The 18,827-nt window shown below is 42.5% G+C and overlaps 1 protein-coding gene and 1 pseudogene across 1 annotated transcript; both read right to left on the reverse strand.

Annotated features, from left to right (window-relative positions):
* Window positions 1-1,705: 1,705 nt before the first annotated feature.
* On the reverse strand, window positions 1,706-4,906 carry LOC117451672 (ladderlectin-like; annotated as a pseudogene).
* A 4,694-nt stretch (window positions 4,907-9,600) lies between these two features.
* On the reverse strand, window positions 9,601-12,743 carry LOC117451620 (ladderlectin-like). Its single transcript, XM_034090018.1, has 7 exons — window positions 12,674-12,743; window positions 12,396-12,452; window positions 11,456-11,488; window positions 10,521-10,612; window positions 10,294-10,419; window positions 9,801-9,900; window positions 9,601-9,674 (listed from the first exon to the last, which is right to left on the reverse strand). Exons 1-7 carry the CDS (start codon window positions 12,735-12,737, stop codon window positions 9,601-9,603), a joined length of 546 nt encoding a protein of 181 aa, XP_033945909.1. The 5' UTR covers window positions 12,738-12,743.
* Between the last annotated feature and the right edge of the window lie 6,084 nt (window positions 12,744-18,827).

Genomic DNA, 18,827 nt, shown 5'->3' on the forward strand with positions numbered 1-18,827 from the left:
ATTTAAGAAGGCACACACAGACTGCTATTCATTTTCATCTCATCATGGGCGATCTGGAATGATGCAAACGAAGACCTGCTCATCACCTTGATCCAGGAGAGGCCAGCCTCTGTATGATATTACGGAGAAAAGATACTCTTCTTCTTCTCTGTCTTCCGGTTGTTGCCTCTTTTGAATGACGAATACACACTACCGCCGCCTGCTGGTAAGGAGAGTTATTGCCACTCACGCACTGAAGTCGGTGCGGTGTGTTCCCGTGCGACACATGGCCAAAACGCAGGAGAACACGGCCAGGCAACAGCCGACTTCAGCGTCGGCTAGTCCTCTGGTGACTGCTTGGTGTGTCAGGGCCTTTAAGGCCCTGACACACCAAACTGACACCAAAGAACACGGACCCGACTGTTGTGTCGCCTCACGTATCCTGCGTCTTGGCCATGTGTCGCACTGGAACATACCGCAAAGACTTCAGCCGACGGCCAAGTAGCACGTACGCACTGCGCATGCGTGAGTGGCAATAACTCTCCTTAGCAGCAGGCAGCCGTGGTGTGTATTCGTCATTCAAAAGAGGCAACCGGAAGACAGACAGCGTAATTTTAGAGAAGCGCTGCGCCCATAGATATATATATAAACTAGGGCTGTCAAACGATTAAACAATTTAATCAGATTAATCACAGTTTAAAAATTAACTAATCATGATTAATCACCATTCGAACTATGTCCAAAATAAGCCATTTATTTATGTATATTGTTGTGGGAATGGAAAGATAAATGAAAGAAGGCGGATATATCCATTTAACATACAGTATCTATGTTTATTATAACATTGTTCTGTGTGTCAAAATGAAAGACAACCCACACACCTATCAATCATCAAACCGTGGGGTCTTAATTCATTACGTGTTGATATCAACGGGGGAGTACTTCAGGAAAGTTGACTGAGGGGGGACGACGGCTAGTGGAGTACTTCGTGAGCACAGAGTGTGAACGTTGTGATCAGCTGTTTTAGCGCATTTCTCCAGTGAAGGCGGGGGGGGGGAGAAAGTCTCCCTCCACAGCCGGTTGGTGTCCAGACCTTGTCACTGAATGATTGAAATGCTCTGAATGTCATGTATTGCATATTTAAGGAGGGGGTTTATTATAATAATATATGGGCCAATGAAATGACAGCTATCATGAACACATGTGCAAACATTTCATATCAGATGCTCCTTAAATAAACCTTAGCAAATAGGAGCCACCTCTTTATCTTACCCTCAAAGTGTGTGTGTGTGTGTGTGTGTGTGTGTGTGTGTGTGTGTGTGTGTGTGTGTGTGTGTGTGTGTGTGTGTGTGTGTGTGTGTGTGTGTGTGTGTGTGTGTGTGTGTGTGTGTGTGTGTGTGTGTGTGTTGTGTGTGTGTGTGTGTGTGTGTGGTGTGTGTGTGTGTGTGTGTGTGTGTGTGTGTGTGTGTGTGTGTACGTGTACGTGTGCATGCTGCCTAACATTACCTGGGCTGATACAACCACCTATACCACCAGTACTACTAATAATAACAATTACATTCTAAATGAATATGTATGACTTATTTTTATTGTTTAGAATAGATATAGCCTTTTACCGTCTTTGGATGAAAAACAAATGATAATACAAACAACAGCAATATCTTGACAGTGACATGACATTACTCTAAAGAACCAGCATCCGCTCCGCTGTCTCCTGCAGTGATGACTAACAGTTTGGCTTCACCTGGCAAACAAAGGGGAAGCTCATGCTGCAGCCGTGGTTGGACCAGCCTCTGGACTCTGAAGAACAGTAATCAGCATCATCAGCAACAAAGTCAAGTAGAAACAGGCCCGATGGTCCTGTGTCTTGATTTATTTATTTTTCTATCATGACCAGTACATTACAGTGTGTGTTTCCTATCGTCACCTTGAGTGTTGAGTTGCAGGCACTGGTAAAGGTCAGTGGAGCTCACTGTTTCCCAGTGATGGTAGTTAAACTCTGAGCCATCCTCCCACCTCCAGTCACCCTGGAGCAAACAGATACAGTCCCTTCAGTGTGTGTTCAGTGTCTACATGTACACGCTGACTTTAACGCACCAAAAAACAACTGCATTGATTTTCACTAGGATAGTTTAACTTTACTACAAACAATGTAATGCCAACAGAATTATTTAAAATATGATCAATCTAATTATAGTAAATTCATCAAAAACGTCATACTAAACCCAATTCCTCAATGGGTATTAAATAACTTTGAATTAAATAAAAGTTGAATAAAACATTCTATTTTTTTGTATCGACTTGTACTTCTATTTTTAAAAAGTAATACAGCATGAAAGAAAAAAAGCCTTTCAGTCAGATGCAGTTTTTGGGGTGTAACATTCTCTAAAATCAAGACCTTTGTAGTGTTTGAACAAACCTCGAAGAAGTAACCTCCAATCCAGGCAAAAGTGTGCCCCCCCGTGTTGACCAACACGCTGCAGGAAATTGTACTCCCAGATGTTGTGTGCGGGATGCCAGACTCCCACCGTAACCAGCACAGAAGCTCTGCAGGAGGAGACCATTTTTTATTCATTTATTTTCCAATCATATTTTACTGTTACATTTTCTATTTAAGAGCTTCACACTTATAATTTCATTTGTATTACCTCTGCATTTCTCCAGATGTCAACATTGTTGGATAAGTAATAGCAGTTACCACGGAACTAAGCCAGCCATCCAGACAGAAAGAGAACGAGCTGAAACAATGAAAAAAAAGATGAGTTATTAGTATTACTAGGGATGTAACGATATAATTAATCTTTTTTTTTTTTAACCTTTATTTAACCAGACGGTCCCATTGAGATCATCGATCTCTTTTTCAAGGGAGACCTGTCCAACATGGCAGCAAGTAGGTTACAACATGAACATAAAACAACAGATAACACAAAAGGACATGGTATTTACAGGGCTACATGTACATACCTAGAGACACTGACAAGTACCAACAGTATATTTATATCTCGCCCTGTCAATAAGCCTCACCTTCTTGGCAAACACTGTATTGTTTTTGAAGTGGTAGAGAGACAATGCACAGTTTTACCCACTGCTGTTACCCATGGCCAAAGCATATCTCTCTGTCCCAGCAACATCAGTACCAGCAAGAGAGTTTTCTCCACAGCAGGGGGTTTTGTAAACGCCCAAACATCCCAGCTTCTACCTGGAAATGTGGACATGCTCATATTCCTAAAAGATAGCCTTGATGATGCTGAGTGAGTGAGTTAGAGTTGAGTTACTTGAAAAACTAAAGTGAAACTTGATTTATTCTATTGCATGGTCTGATTATTATATTGTTGCCACTTTAAAATACTACTATCCTACTAAAATGCTGTACAAATCAGATTTATTATTTAATAAAGAAAATAAAAATTCACATTTTTTTTTCTTTATTTTTCAATATCGCGATAAATATCGTACCGTGGACTTTTTTATTGCGATATTATCGTACCGTGAGTTATTGGTATCGTTACATAGTTATTGCCAAAAGAAACATTTATATTTTTTAAACACATTTTCCCGTGTGATTCTTTCAGGGGATTGATTAGGAATCTCAGGGAAAAGAAGACCGCTCCAGCAGCAGACATGTGTTCCTGTACGGTTGGTCGGCATATTATCTTACCTTGAGGTAGAACAGCCGTGTCAGCATTCATCCCTGTCAAACCCAGCAACATAAAGTCTGTCAGGTTAACTGATTTAGGTGCTCTTTGCGTCACATTATAATCATATTTTAAACAAAGCTAGATAGAAAGTTAAACTCACTTAAATGTGTGCATCATTTTTATATCAGTTTATTGCACAGTTTGTAAGGATTCCTGAACATGGCAGCATTCGCTGAAACATCAATGATGTTACAGTTGATAAAGGGCAGCAGACTGCTTATCAGACATATTAGTTATTACAAATGCTGACTGACTTAGGTAATTATGTACATTATAATTGTGATGTTCAGTTCACAGACTTGAACACATTTAGAAACATTTGATGTGATGATATACGATGTTTCATGTTACAAAAAGATGATCTGTATTCTGACTGATGAAGATGTTAAAGCTCCCCTAATATACAAGTCTTCCCAACATATGTTACAGGTCTCAGATATATACAGAACATGTCTCTGAAGTTTTTGGGCTGAAACACCAAACGGATCATTGAACCCCTCTGTTTCAAAAGTGCTGATTCTGGGTCTGCAGCTTTAAATGCTAATGAGCTGCTGCTGGCCACGCCCCTCTGAGAGATGATTGGTTTAAAAAAAAAAAACACAATGGTGCTCTCGGAGGAGATTCAGGTGATACGGTGAGGGGGGGTTACCTTGGTTGGTTATTGGCTGGTTGCACAACCCAAAAAAACATTGTGACATCACAAAGTGGCCAACATCTGATCAGCTCATTTTCAGACAGGTTGTTATAGAAATGGATCAGGACAAAAAGAGAGGGGATATTTGTTCCTGACACTTCCAGAGTCTCTTAACACATAGGGGACACATATTTAAGTATAAAAGACATGAACAAGTGGATTTTGCATAATAGTTGACCTTTAAGTAAAGAAAAAGTGTAAAAAACCTGATTTTAGTGAATCATTGTTTTCCTCCTTTCCTGCAGCAGCATCAGCGGTAACAACTGAGGACAATAAAAGAAGAGGTCATGTAGATCAGTGTTTTAAAGTTACAGATGTATCTTCTATACGAGTACTCCTGAGTACAGCAACAACAACAACAACAACAACAACAACAACAACAACCACGTCTCAATTTATTTTCCTGTTCTAATCTATCCAAAATTCAACAATCGTATAATTTGGACAAGTATGTTAGTGCATCAGTCTCACCTGTCGCAGCCCTGATTGACAGAGTGACACAGAGGATAACAGAGAGGATCAGAAGAATGTTCATGCTGAAAACGTATGGTTACGTCTGGAGGAAGGTGGATGCTAACAGGTCTGACAGGGTGAAGAATGGAAAACGTAAGAAAAAGAAATAAACGCAAAACAATCAACACTGAACAAAATGACTTACAGAGAGACGCAGCAGTCAGGTGAATGTGAAGGTTTCCTCAGGTACCAGACAGGAGGCTCTGGTATCTTTATATATACACTGTCTGTCATTTAGTCATGTCCTTCTTGTCACAGTTAACAATAAAACGTGGACTTTACCTCTTGCGTTAGTTCTGTTGCAGGAAGACAAAACATGTTATCTCTCACTTCCCAGCTAAGAGAGTGAATAATAAAATCCATCGGGTCAACAAAGTGGTGACATTTCCCAGCTTACCTTTCATGGAAAGCACCCTCTGTTTATCCCCTTAACTAGAATAAAGCAATCTTACAGTTTTTGGAATTACAATGGATCTGCAGAAGAATTGACAAAAGGATACTTCCACAGATGTGTCCATTCAGTATTGTGCTTAGGTTTCTACTTTAGAAGGCCAAAAAGAGACTTACGACAATATTTATCTCTGTGCTCGACAGTGATGTTGTTTATATGAATGCCTTTTCTGCAGGCCTACGCTCTTTGGATATAGGTATATGACGGGGCACTGAGGTTCCTTTTCAATCTTACAAGGCAATTATTGGTGCACTTCCGCCTTTTTTGTAGATATAAATCTGTCGGAAATAAGTACGAGAACTCATTGGCCTGCTCCGAGGACTTGTTTTGACTAACTGTCCCTAAAGTCCACACTGAGCTGCTTCATATTGAGTGAGAATCAGACATCTCTATGCTGTTTATGAAGATGATTCTGATTGTGACCATACACAGTATGTTCTCTGTTCTTATTTTGTAATGTGTGTTCTGTACCGGTGCTGCTGCCTATCTTGGACAGGACTCTCTTGCAAAAACGTGCTTTAATCTCAATGAGACTTGAGACAATGAGACCGTCGGGGGTCCAGCAGGCTCCTGTTCCGTCGGAGGTCCAGCCGGTTCCTGTTCCGTCGGAGGTCCAGCCGGTTTCTGTTCCGTCGGAGGTCCAGCCGGTTCCTGTTCCGTCGGGGGTCCAGCCGGTTCCTGTTCCGTCGGAGGTCCAGCCGGTTCCTGTTCCGTCGGAGGGTCCAGCCGGTTCCTGTTCCGTCGGAGGTCCAGCCGGTTCCTGTTCCGTCGGAGGTACAGCCGGTTCCTGTTCCGTCGGGGGTCCAGGCGGTTCCTGTTCCGTCGGTGGTCCCGCCAGCTATGGATCCTGCAGTCCTCCAGAGCTGTCCCGACACCGTCGTCCTGCCCGTCCTCCGGAGCTGTCCTCCGGACTGCTGTCCGCAGTCGCGGCCTTCCTGCCTGTCCTTGTGCCCGGCCCCCTGAGTTTGCCAGCCGCGGCCTTCACCCCTGTCTCCGTCCGCCCGAGACCCCCTCCTCTGCCTCTGCCTTGCCCCCGGAGCCGTCCGCCAAGAACCCCTGTTCTGCCTCTGCCTTGCCCCCCGCCCAAGACCCCCTCCTCGACCTCTGCCATGGTCCTCCACCCACACTTTTGGCCCTAGTCATGCGTCCCTCCTCCAGACCCCCTCCACCCACCACACTGAATTGATGTGACTTTGTTAAGGGACGTCTGGAATCCGTTCCTTGAGGTGGGGATTCTGTCGACTTATGTTGCCATTTTCCGGTTTTATGTTGAAATTCTGTTCTCCCTTTGTCTGGTCTTCCTTCCAGTGTTTTCCCTCCTGTGTCTGATTTTCTCAATGTGTTCACCTGTTGCCCTTGTGTTTCTGCCTCCCCTCCCCAGCTGTGTCTTGTCATGTGATTACCCTTCTGTGTATTTAGTTTTGTCTTCCCCTTTGCTATATGTTCGGCGGCAGACCTTTATATACCTTGAATATCGCCTGTTTGAAGAGGGTAACATTAAGGAATGAAAATATCTTGTTTGAACAAGACTGACTGAATAGTTACTGAGGTTACTTAGGTGAGGCTGACTCAGTCAAGGAAACAATCAGTAAAGAATGAATTGATGACTCCTTCTGGAAAGTAATATACAGTTTATATGCCATCTTCAGGGTGTAGTTTGAATGAGTAATGAGGCTGACTTACACAAGGAAACAGTCAGGATATAACTTTACAGACAATAATTGAGACTTCCTTCTGGAAATAAGAAACAGTTCCCACACCACCTCCCAATTAATGTTCACTGTAGGTGTAATGAGGATGACTCAGTTAAAGAAATAGTAATAAGAAAGTTTCCCTGAACTTCATCAGAAGAATAAAGGAGTGCTTTCTGGGAAATGATGCTCAACCCAAAATAAAAATGTTTTATCTGTGAACAATTAAAAATACCTGCAATGGAAATAGTTTTACCTGCTTAGAGGAACTGGAAATGAGTCAAAACATTGATATATAATCACTCTTTTACAAAGTATCAATAAACTTCACAGCATGCTTGTCGTCCTTTACATCCCAGACGATTAGGTGTCCCTGACTTCTGAACCTTTCCATCTGAATCGGGGACTGTATGTATATGTAATAAATCATGTATAAATAACACAACACAATACAGTCATCAATACATAATGATGTATTCAAACATAAAACAACAAGGCATGAACATAAAATAAAACAGCACAATGAGAGAGAGGGATCTAAAGATGGTGGTTATATCTACTGAAAGTCAAAACAAGTCCCTGTTAAGGCCCTGACACACCAACCCGATTTTGGGAGTCAGAGGCCGTCAGAGGCTGTCGGGCATTCGCGGCGCCGTAGTCAGGTTGGTGTGTCCCGCACCGTCGACCGTGACACGCCTTATTTGGACTGCCAGACCCGATGCATGGCCGATTCAACATGTTGAATCGGCCATGCATCGGGTCTGGCAGTCGGACCAAATAATCACTCTGATTGGCTGTTCAGCTAGCAAATCAGTGCATGAGAAGCGAAGCGGAAGTGAGGGACGTAAACAAACGATTTAAGAAGGCACACACAGACTGCTATTCATTTTCATCTCATCATGGCGATCTGGAATGATGCAAACGAAGACCTGCTCATCACCTTGATCCAGGAGAGGCCAGCTCTGTATGATATTACGGAGAAAAGATACTCTTCTTCTTCTCTGTCTTCCGGTTGTTGCCTCTTTTGAATGACGAATACACACTACCGCCGCCTGCTGGTAAGGAGAGTTATTGCCACTCACGCACTGAAGTCGGTGCGGTGTGTTCCCGTGCGACACATGGCCAAAACGCAGGAGAACACGGCCAGGCAACAGCCGACTTCAGCGTCGGCTAGTCCTCTGGTGACTGCTTGGTGTGTCAGGGCCTTTAAGGCCCTGATACACCAAACTGACACCAAAGAACACGGACCCGACTGTTGTGTCGCCTCACGTATCCTGCGTCTTGGCCATGTGTCGCACTGGAACATACCGCAAAGACTTCAGCCGACGGCCAAGTAGCACGTACGCACTGCGCATGCGTGAGTGGCAATAACTCTCCTTAGCAGCAGGCAGCCGTGGTGTGTATTCGTCATTCAAAAGAGGCAACCGGAAGACAGACAGCGTAATTTTAGAGAAGCGCTGCGCCCATAGATATATATATAAACTAGGGCTGTCAAACGATTAAACAATTTAATCAGATTAATCACAGTTTAAAAATTAATTAATCATGATTAATCACCATTCGAACTATGTCCAAAATAAGCCATTTATTTATGTATATTGTTGTGGGAATGGAAAGTTAAATGAAAGAAGGCGGATATATCCATTTAACATACAGTATCTATGTTTATTATAACATTGTTCTGTGTGTCAAAATGAAAGACAACCCACACACACCTATCAATCATCAAACCGTGGGGTCTTAATTCATTACGTGTTGATATCAACGGGGGAGTACTTCAGGAAAGTTGACTGAGGGGGAGCGACGGCTAGTGGAGTATTTCGTGAGCACAGAGTGTGAACGTTGTGATCAGCTGTTTTAGCGCATTTCTCCAGTGAAGGGGGGGGGGGGGGGGGGAGAAAGTCTCCCTCCACAGCCGGTTGGTGTCCAGACCTTGTCACTGAATGATTGAAATGCTCTGAATGTCATTTATTGCATATTTAAGGAGGGGGTTTATTCTAATAATATATGGGCCAATGAAATGACAGCTATCATGAACACATGTGCAAACATTTCATATTAGATGCTCCTTAAATAAACCTTAGCAAATAGGAGCCACCTCTTTATCTTACCCTCAAAGTGTGTGTGTGTGTGTGTGTGTGTGTGTGTGTGTGTGTGTGTGTGTGTGTGTGTGGTGTGTGTGTGTGTGTGTGTGTGGTGTGTGTGTGTGTGTGTGTGTGTGTGTGTGTGTGGTGTGTGTGTGTGTGTGTGTGTGGTGTGTGTGTGTGTGTGTGTGTGTGTGTGTGTGTGTGTGTGTGTGTGTGTGTGTGTGTGTGTGTGTACGTGTACGTGTGCATGCTGCCTAACATTACCTGGGCTGAGTATACAACCACCTATACCACCAGTACTACTAATAATAACAATTACATTCTAAATGAATATGTATGACTTATTTTTATTGTTTAGAATAGATATAGCCTTTTACCGTCTTTGGATGAAAAACAAATGATAATACAAACAACAGCAATATCTTGACAGTGACATGACATTACTCTAAAGAACCAGCATCCGCTCCGCTGTCTCCTGCAGTGATGACTAACAGTTTGGCTTCACCTGGCAAACAAAGGGGAAGCTCATGCTGCAGCCGTGGTTGGACCAGCCTCTGGACTCTGAAGAACAGTAATCAGCATCATCAGCAACAAAGTCAAGTAGAAACAGGCCCGATGGTCCTGTGTCTTGATTTATTTATTTTCTATCATGACCAGTAAATTACAGTGTGTGTTTCCTATCGTCACCTTGAGTGTTGAGTTGCAGGCACTGGTAAAGGTCAGTGGAGCTCACTGTTTCCCAGTGATGGTAGTTAAACTCTGAGCCATCCTCCCACCTCCAGTCACCCTGGAGCAAACAGATACAGTCCCTTCAGTGTGTGTTCAGTGTCTACATGTACACGCTGACTTTAACGCACCAAAAAACAACTGCATTGATTTTCACTAGGATAGTTTAACTTTACTACAAACAATGTAATGCCAACAGAATTATTTAAAATATGATCAATCTAATTATAGTAAATTCATCAAAAACGTCATACTAAACCCAATTCCTCAATGGGTATTAAATAACTTTGAATTAAATAAAAGTTGAATAAAACATTCTATTTTTTTTGTATCGACTTGTACTTCTATTTTTAAAAAGTAATACAGCATGAAAGAAAAAAAGCCTTTCAGTCAGATGCAGTTTTTGGGGTGTAACATTCTCTAAAATTAAGACCTTTGTAGTGTTTGAACAAACCTCGAAGAAGTAACCTCCAATCCAGGCAAAAGTGTGCCCCCCCGTGTTGACCACACGCTGCAGGAAATTGTACTCCCAGATGTTGTGTGCGGATGCCAGACTCCCACCGTAACCAGCACAGAAGCTCTGCAGGAGGAGACCATTTTTTATTCATTTATTTTCCAATCATATTTTACTGTTACATTTTCTATTTAAGAGCTTCACACTTATAATTTCATTTGTATTACCTCTGCATTTCTCCAGATGTCAACATTGTTGGATAAGTAATAGCAGTTACCACGGAAACTAAGCCAGCCATCCAGACAGAAAGAGAAACGAGCTGAAACAATGAAAAAAAAAGATGAGTTATTAGTATTACTAGGGATGTAACGATATAATTAATCTTTTTTTTTTTTAACCTTTATTTAACCAGACGGTCCCATTGAGATCATCGATCTCTTTTTCAAGGGAGACCTGTCCAACATGGCAGCAAGTAGGTTACAACATGAACATAAAACAACAGATAACACAAAAGGACATGGTATTTACAGGGCTACATGTACATACCTAGAGACACTGACAAGTACCAACAGTATATTTATATCTCGCCCTGTCAATAAGCCTCACCTTCTTGGCAAACACTGTATTGTTTTTTGAAGTGGTGGAGAGACAATGCACAGTTTTACCCACTGCTGTTACCCATGGCCAAAGCATATCTCTCTGTCCCAGCAACATCAGTACCAGCAAGAGAGTTTTCTCCACAGCAGGGGGTTTTGTAAACGCCCAAACATCCCAGCTTCTACCTGGAAATGTGGACATGCTCATATTCCTAAAAGATAGCCTTGATGATGCTGAGTGAGTGAGTTAGAGTTGAGTTACTTGAAAAACTAAAGTGAAACTTGATTTATTCTATTGCATGGTCTGATTATTCAGTAGATATAACTACAATATTTATTTTTCAATATCGCGATAAATATCGTACCGTGGACTTTTTATTGCGATGTTATCGTACCGTGAGTTATTGGTATCGTTACATAGTTATTGCCAAAAGAAACATTTATATTTTTTAAACACATTTTCCCGTGTGATTCTTTCAGGGGATTGATTAGGAATCTCAGGGAAAAGAAGACCGCTCCAGCAGCAGACATGTGTTCCTGTACGGTTGGTCGGCATATTATCTTACCTTGAGGTAGAACAGCCGTGTCAGCATTCATCCCTGTCAAACCCAGCAACATAAAGTCTGTCAGGTTAACTGATTTAGGTGCTCTTTGTGTCACATTATAATCATATTTTAAACAAAGCTAGATAGAAAGTTAAACTCACTTAAATGTGTGCATCATTTTTATATCAGTTTATTGCACAGTTTGTAAGGATTCCTGAACATGGCAGCATTCGCTGAAACATCAATGATGTTACAGTTGATAAAGGGCAGCAGACTGCTTATCAGACATATTAGTTATTACAAATGCTGACTGACTTAGGTAATTATGTACATTATAATTGTGATGTTCAGTTCACAGACTTGAACACATTTAGAAACATTTGATGTGATGATATACGATGTTTCATGTTACAAAAAGATGATCTGTATTCTGACTGATGAAGATGTTAAAGCTCCCCTAATATACAAGTCTTCCCAACATATGTTACAGGTCTCAGATATATACAGAACATGTCTCTGAAGTTTTTGGGCTGAAACACCAAACGGATCATTGAACCCCTCTGTTTCAAAAGTGCTGATTCTGGGTCTGCAGCTTTAAATGCTAATGAGCTGCTGCTGGCCACGCCCCTCTGAGAGATGATTGGTTTAAAAAAAAAAACCACAATGGTGCTCTCGGAGGAGATTCAGGTGATACGGTGAGGGGGGGTTACCTTGGTTGGTTATTGGCTGGTTGCACAACCCAAAAAAACATTGTGACATCACAAAGTGGCCAACATCTGATCAGCTCATTTTCAGACAGGTTGTTATAGAAATGGATCAGGACAAAAAGAGAGGGGATATTTGTTCCTGACACTTCCAGAGTCTCTTAACACATAGGGGACACATATTTAAGTATAAAAGACATGAACAAGTGGATTTTGCATAATAGTTGACCTTTAAGTAAAGAAAAAGTGTAAAAAACCTGATTTTAGTGAATCATTGTTTTCCTCCTTTCCTGCAGCAGCATCAGCGGTAACAACTGAGGACAATAAAAGAAGAGGTCATGTAGATCAGTGTTTTAAAGTTACAGATGTATCTTCTATACGAGTACTCCTGAGTACAGCAAACAACAACAACAACAACAACAACAACAACAACAACAACAACAACAACCACGTCTCAATTTATTTTCCTGTTCTAATCTATCCAAAATTCAACAATCGTATAATTTGGACAAGTATGTTAGTGCATCAGTCTCACCTGTCGCAGCCCTGATTGACAGAGTGACACAGAGGATAACAGAGAGGATCAGAAGAATGTTCATGCTGAAAACGTATGGTTACGTCTGGAGGAAGGTGGATGCTAACAGGTCTGACAGGGTGAAGAATGGAAAACGTAAGAAAAAGAAATAAACGCAAAACAATCAACACTGAACAAAATGACTTACAGAGAGACGCAGCAGTCAGGTGAATGTGAAGGTTCCTCAGGTACCAGACAGGAGGCTCTGGTATCTTTATATATACACTGTCTGTCATTTAGTCATGTCCTTCTTGTCACAGTTAACAATAAAACGTGGACTTTACCTCTTGCGTTAGTTCTGTTGCAGGAAGACAAAACATGTTATCTCTCACTTCCCAGCTAAGAGAGTGAATAATAAAATCCATCGGGTCAACAAAGTGGTGACATTTCCCAGCTTACCTTTCATGGAAAGCACCCTCTGTTTATCCCCTTAACTAGAATAAAGCAATCTTACAGTTTTTGGAATTACAATGGATCTGCAGAAGAATTGACAAAAGGATACTTCCACAGATGTGTCCATTCAGTATTGTGCTTAGGTTTCTACTTTAGAAGGCCAAAAAGAGACTTACGACAATATTTATCTCTGTGCTCGACAGTGATGTTGTTTATATGAATGCCTTTTCTGCAGGCCTACGCTCTTTGGATATAGGTATATGACGGGGCACTGAGGTTCCTTTTCAATCTTACAAGGCAATTATTGGTGCACTTCCGCCTTTTTTGTAGATATAAATCTGTCGGAAATAAGTACGAGAACTCATTGGCCTGCTCCGAGGACTTGTTTTGACTAACTGTCCCTAAAGTCCACACTGAGCTGCTTCATATTGAGTGAGAATCAGACATCTCTATGCTGTTTATGAAGATGATTCTGATTGTGACCATACACAGTATGTTCTCTGTTCTTATTTTGTAATGTGTGTTCTGTACCGGTGCTGCTGCCTATCTTGGACAGGACTCTCTTGCAAAAACGTGCTTTAATCTCAATGAGACTTGAGACAATGAGACCGTCGGGGGTCCAGCAGGCTCCTGTTCCGTCGGAGGTCCAGCCGGTTCCTGTTCCGTCGGAGGTCCAGCCGGTTTCTGTTCCGTCGGAGGTCCAGCCGGTTTCTGTTCCGTCGGGGGTCCAGCCGGTTCCTGTTCCGTCGGAGGTCCAGCCGGTTCCTGTTCCGTCGGAGGTCCAGCCGGTTTCTGTTCCGTCGGGGGTCCAGCCGGTTCCTGTTCCGTCGGAGGTACAGCCGGTTCCTGTTCCGTCGGGGGTCCAGACGGTTCCTGTTCCGTCGGTGGTCCCGCCAGCTATGGATCCTGCAGTCCTCCAGAGCTGTCCCGACACCGTCGTCCTGCCCGTCCTCCGGAGCTGTCCTCCGGACTGCTGTCCGCAGTCGCGGCCTTCCTGCCTGTCCTTGTGCCCGGCCCCCTGAGTTTGCCAGCCGCGGCCTTCACCCCTGTCTCCGTCCGCCCGAGACCCCCTCCTCTGCCTCTGCCTTGCCCCCGGGCCATCCGCCAAGAACCCCTGTTCTGCCTCTGCCTTGCCCCCCGCCCAAGACCCCCTCCTCGACCTCTGCCATGGTCCTCCACCCACACTTTTGGCCCTAGTCATGCGTCCCTCCTCCAGACCCCCTCCACCCACCACACTGAATTGATGTGACTTTGTTAAGGGACGTCTGGAATCCGTTCCTTGAGGTGGGGATTCTGTCGACTTATGTTGCCATTTTCCGGTTTTATGTTGAAATTCTGTTCTCCCTTTGTCTGGTCTTCCTTCCAGTGTTTTCCCTCCTGTGTCTGATTTTCTCAATGTGTTCACCTGTTGCCCTTGTGTTTCTGCCTCCCCTCCCCAGCTGTGTCTTGTCATGTGATTACCCTTCTGTGTATTTAGTTTTGTCTTCCCCTTTGCTATATGTTCGGCGGCAGACCTTTATATACCTTGAATATCGCCTGTTTGAAGAGGGTAACATTAAGGAATGAAAATATCTTGTTTGAACAAGACTGACTGAATAGTTACTGAGGTTACTTAGGTGAGGCTGACTCAGTCAAGGAAACAATCAGTAAAGAATGAATTGATGACTCCTTCTGGAAAGTAATATACAGTTTATATGCCATCTTCAGGGTGTAGTTTGAATGAGTAATGAGGCTGACTTACACAAGGAAACAGTCAGGATATAACTTTACAGACAATAATTGAGACTTCCTTCTGGAAAATAAGAAACAGTTCCCACACCACCTCCCAATTAATGTTCACTGTAGGTGTAATGAGGATGACTCAGTTAAAGAAATAGTAATAAGAAAGTTTCCCTGAACTTCATCAGAAGAATAAAGGAGTGCTTTCTGGGAAATGATGCTCAACCCAAAATAAAAATGTTTTATCTGTGAACAATTAAAAATACCTGCAATGGAAATAGTTTTACCTGCTTAGAGGAACTGGAAATGAGTCAAAACATTGATATATAATCACTCTTTTACAAAGTATCAATAAACTTCACAGCATGCTTGTCGTCCTTTACATCCCAGACGATTAGGTGTCCCTGATTTCTGAACCTTTCCATCTGAATCGGGGACTGTATGTATATGTAATAAATCATGTATAAATAACACAACACAATACAGTCATCAATACATAATGATGTATTCAAACATAAAACAACAAGGCATGAACATAAAATAAAACAGCACAATGAGAGAGAGGGATCTAAAGATGGTGGTTATATCTACAGAAAGTCAAAACAAGTCCCTGTTAAGGCCCTGACACACCAACCCGATTTTGGGAGTCAGAGGCCGTCAGAGGCTGTCGGGCATTCGTGGCGCCGTAGTCAGGTTGGTGTGTCCCGCACCGTCGACCGTGACACGCCTTATTTGGACTGCCAGACCCGATGCATGGCCGATTCAACATGTTGAATCGGCCATGCATCGGGTCTGGCAGTCGGACCAAATAATCACTCTGATTGGCTGTTCAGCTAGCAAATCAGTGCATGAGAAGCGAAGCGGAAGTGAGGGACGTAAACAAACGATTTAAGAAGGCACACACAGACTGCTATTCATTTTCATCTCATCATGGCGATCTGGAATGATGCAAACGAAGACCTGCTCATCACCTTGATCCAGGAGAGGCCAGCTCTGTATGATATTACGGAGAAAAGATACTCTTCTTCTTCTCTGTCTTCCGGTTGTTGCCTCTTTTGAATGACGAATACACACTACCGCCGCCTGCTGGTAAGGAGAGTTATTGCCACTCACGCACTGAAGTCGGTGCGGTGTGTTCCCGTGCGACACATGGCCAAAACGCAGGAGAACACGGCCAGGCAACAGCCGACTTCAGCGTCGGCTAGTCCTCTGGTGACTGCTTGGTGTGTCAGGGCCTTTAAGGCCCTGATACACCAAACTGACACCAAAGAACACGGACCCGACTGTTGTGTCGCCTCACGTATCCTGCGTCTTGGCCATGTGTCGCACTGGAACATACCGCAAAGACTTCAGCCGACGGCCAAGTAGCACGTACGCACTGCGCATGCGTGAGTGGCAATAACTCTCCTTAGCAGCAGGCAGCCGTGGTGTGTATTCGTCATTCAAAAGAGGCAACCGGAAGACAGACAGCGTAATTTTAGAGAAGCGCTGCGCCCATAGATATATATATAAACTAGGGCTGTCAAACGATTAAACAATTTAATCAGATTAATCACAGTTTAAAAATTAATTAATCATGATTAATCACCATTCGAACTATGTCCAAAATAAGCCATTTATTTATGTATATTGTTGTGGGAATGGAAAGATAAATGAAAGAAGGCGGATATATCCATTTAACATACAGTATCTATGTTTATTATAACATTGTTCTGTGTGTCAAAATGAAAGACAACCCACACACCTATCAATCATCAAACCGTGGGGTCTTAATTCATTACGTGTTGATATCAACGGGGGAGTACTTCAGGAAAGTTGACTGAGGGGGGGCGACGGCTAGTGGAGTACTTCGTGAGCACAGTGTGAACGTTGTGATCAGCTGTTTTAGCGCATTTCTCCAGTGAAGGGGGGGGGGGGGGAGAAAGTCTCCCTCCACAGCCGGTTGGCGTAGTTTTGGCACAATTCAGTTGTACAGACCAACGTTAACAGCAGCCCTGTCTGTGCACATGGAGTCCGACTCTGTCTGGAAAAGCTTCACAAGTACGTCGGTACGCAAATGCGCTTTGTGACACAAGTGACGGTACGCATTTCAGATTACATACCTGCGTACCAGTTATGTGCACCCTTGTACTACAGCAAAAGTATTCTCCGTCGGGACTTCCTGCAACAACACCACGCCGTTATCAAAGATGTTCTATTGAGAAGTCGATCACTGTGACAAAAGTTTTCAAAACCGTGGCTGCTGAAATCAATCTTACTAACTGCTGTCTGTGCACTTTACTCCGCGTGAGTTGGCAGACTTTATTATGCTTACTTTAACATCATTTTTCATGGTGGGGCTACGCCATTTCTTGGTATGGGTGTAGCCTACCCCAGCCATACCCTGGCGCTGCCACTGGTGGCATGTATGGGGCGGGCCATTCTGCACATGCGTTAAATGCGTTAAATATTTTAACGCTAATTAAAAAAATTAATTACCGCCGTTAACGCGATAATTTTTACAGCACTAATATAAACACTAGATGACTCACCCGCGCTGCTGGCCAATGGAGACCGACGTTGCCACTTGGCCGCCATCTTGCTACAGGGAGTTCTCTCATTCATAACATTATGCTTTACTATTTAAATAACCATAGCTTGCTCAATTTTCAACCAATTTTCAAACGGTTTGGTTTTTTATAAACATCAAAGATGTAGTTATGATACTGCATACTTATAATCATGGACTTTCATATGAAAATAACATTAATCAGATAAAGCAATAGCTATACACACACACACACACACACACACACACACACACACACACACACACACACACACACGGTATTTATATTAAATATTTGCCGGTGTATATATTTCCATTTATTTTATTATATTGTTAATATTTAAAATAAATTATAAAATTAAAATACATTTATATTTTATATATAAAAATCGGTCTCATGTTACCACTCTGTAAGCCAATAGTTGTTAATTTAGCAATGCCTTAGCTTTAAGAACAGGGACACAACTAATGACAATAGCATGTTGGTATATTATTTAGATATTCACACCTTTATCAGAAGAACCAAACCAACATAAAATGTGCTCACAGACACGCCAGTTCTGTCTCATTTATCACAATTATTTTTGACATGAGATCTTCATATCATCCTAGTTTTGTATTTAGTTTCTAGATTTGTAAACAAATCCAGAACCTTTGAAATATGTTATTGAAAAAAGACCAAGAATAATATAAACTGTACCATGTGTCCTTCTGTAGTCCATTTGTGGTTTGTCTTGTCTCACCCCGGCTGATATATCACAAAATCCACTGTTTAAATTGTTCCCTATATTGCCCCTATGCAATATAGGGAACCATTTAAACATAAACTATCCTATGTGTCCTTGGGTGTTATGAAAGGCGGCCCCCCAAAATAAATGTATTATTATTATTATTAAGAAGAAGAAGAACAACTTGGTGTGGTGTGGAAGGGATGTAGGAAGCAGGAGCAGGTGGGGAGAGATGGGACTTCAAGGTTATTTGTTTTAAATGTGTCTTGGAGATAAGGACCAGCTGCACACAATAAAATACAGTATAACACAAAACCAATAAGACACACGGTGACACATGGCACACCAACAATCAATCATCGTCCAGCCTCAGCTTTGGTATTCTTTCACAACCATGTTATGGGTTTATTAGACTGAGCAAACATAAACATATGTGGGGAACATAGTGATGCATCTCCTGTCCGGTCAAATTCCTCACTCCTGAAGTGCTCACTGCAGAGCAGTGTCCTGTCACAGGAAACAAAACCGCCCCTTCTTAGGGCGAGTTCCCACTGCCTCCTCCTCTCTTTGGTTTTGGGAAACCTTAAAAACATGAGAAAGGTAGCCAGATATATAAATTATTATCAACATGTTTCTCCCTTCTTTCCTTTAACATTAAGGGTAGGACAAAAATACACACCGAAATGATCATATTTTTGGTATGTATGCATGTATGTATAGCCTACTT

Source organism: Pseudochaenichthys georgianus, chromosome 1 (genome assembly GCF_902827115.2).
Source record: "Pseudochaenichthys georgianus chromosome 1, fPseGeo1.2, whole genome shotgun sequence".
Classification (NCBI taxonomy): Eukaryota; Metazoa; Chordata; class Actinopteri; order Perciformes; family Channichthyidae; genus Pseudochaenichthys; species Pseudochaenichthys georgianus.

Coding starts and splice junctions, on each gene's coding strand:
- LOC117451620 (XM_034090018.1), bottom strand. CDS start 12,737: ATGAACATTCTTCTGATCCTCTCTGTTATCCTCTGTGTCACTCTGTCA. Junction 9,901..10,293: donor TTGGAGGTTACTTCTTCGAG/GTTTGTTCAAAC, acceptor TGTTTGCTCCAG/GGTGACTGGAGGTGGGAGGA. Junction 9,675..9,800: donor CCTGCAACTCAACACTCAAG/GTGACGATAGGA, acceptor ACTGTTCTTCAG/AGTCCAGAGGCTGGTCCAAC.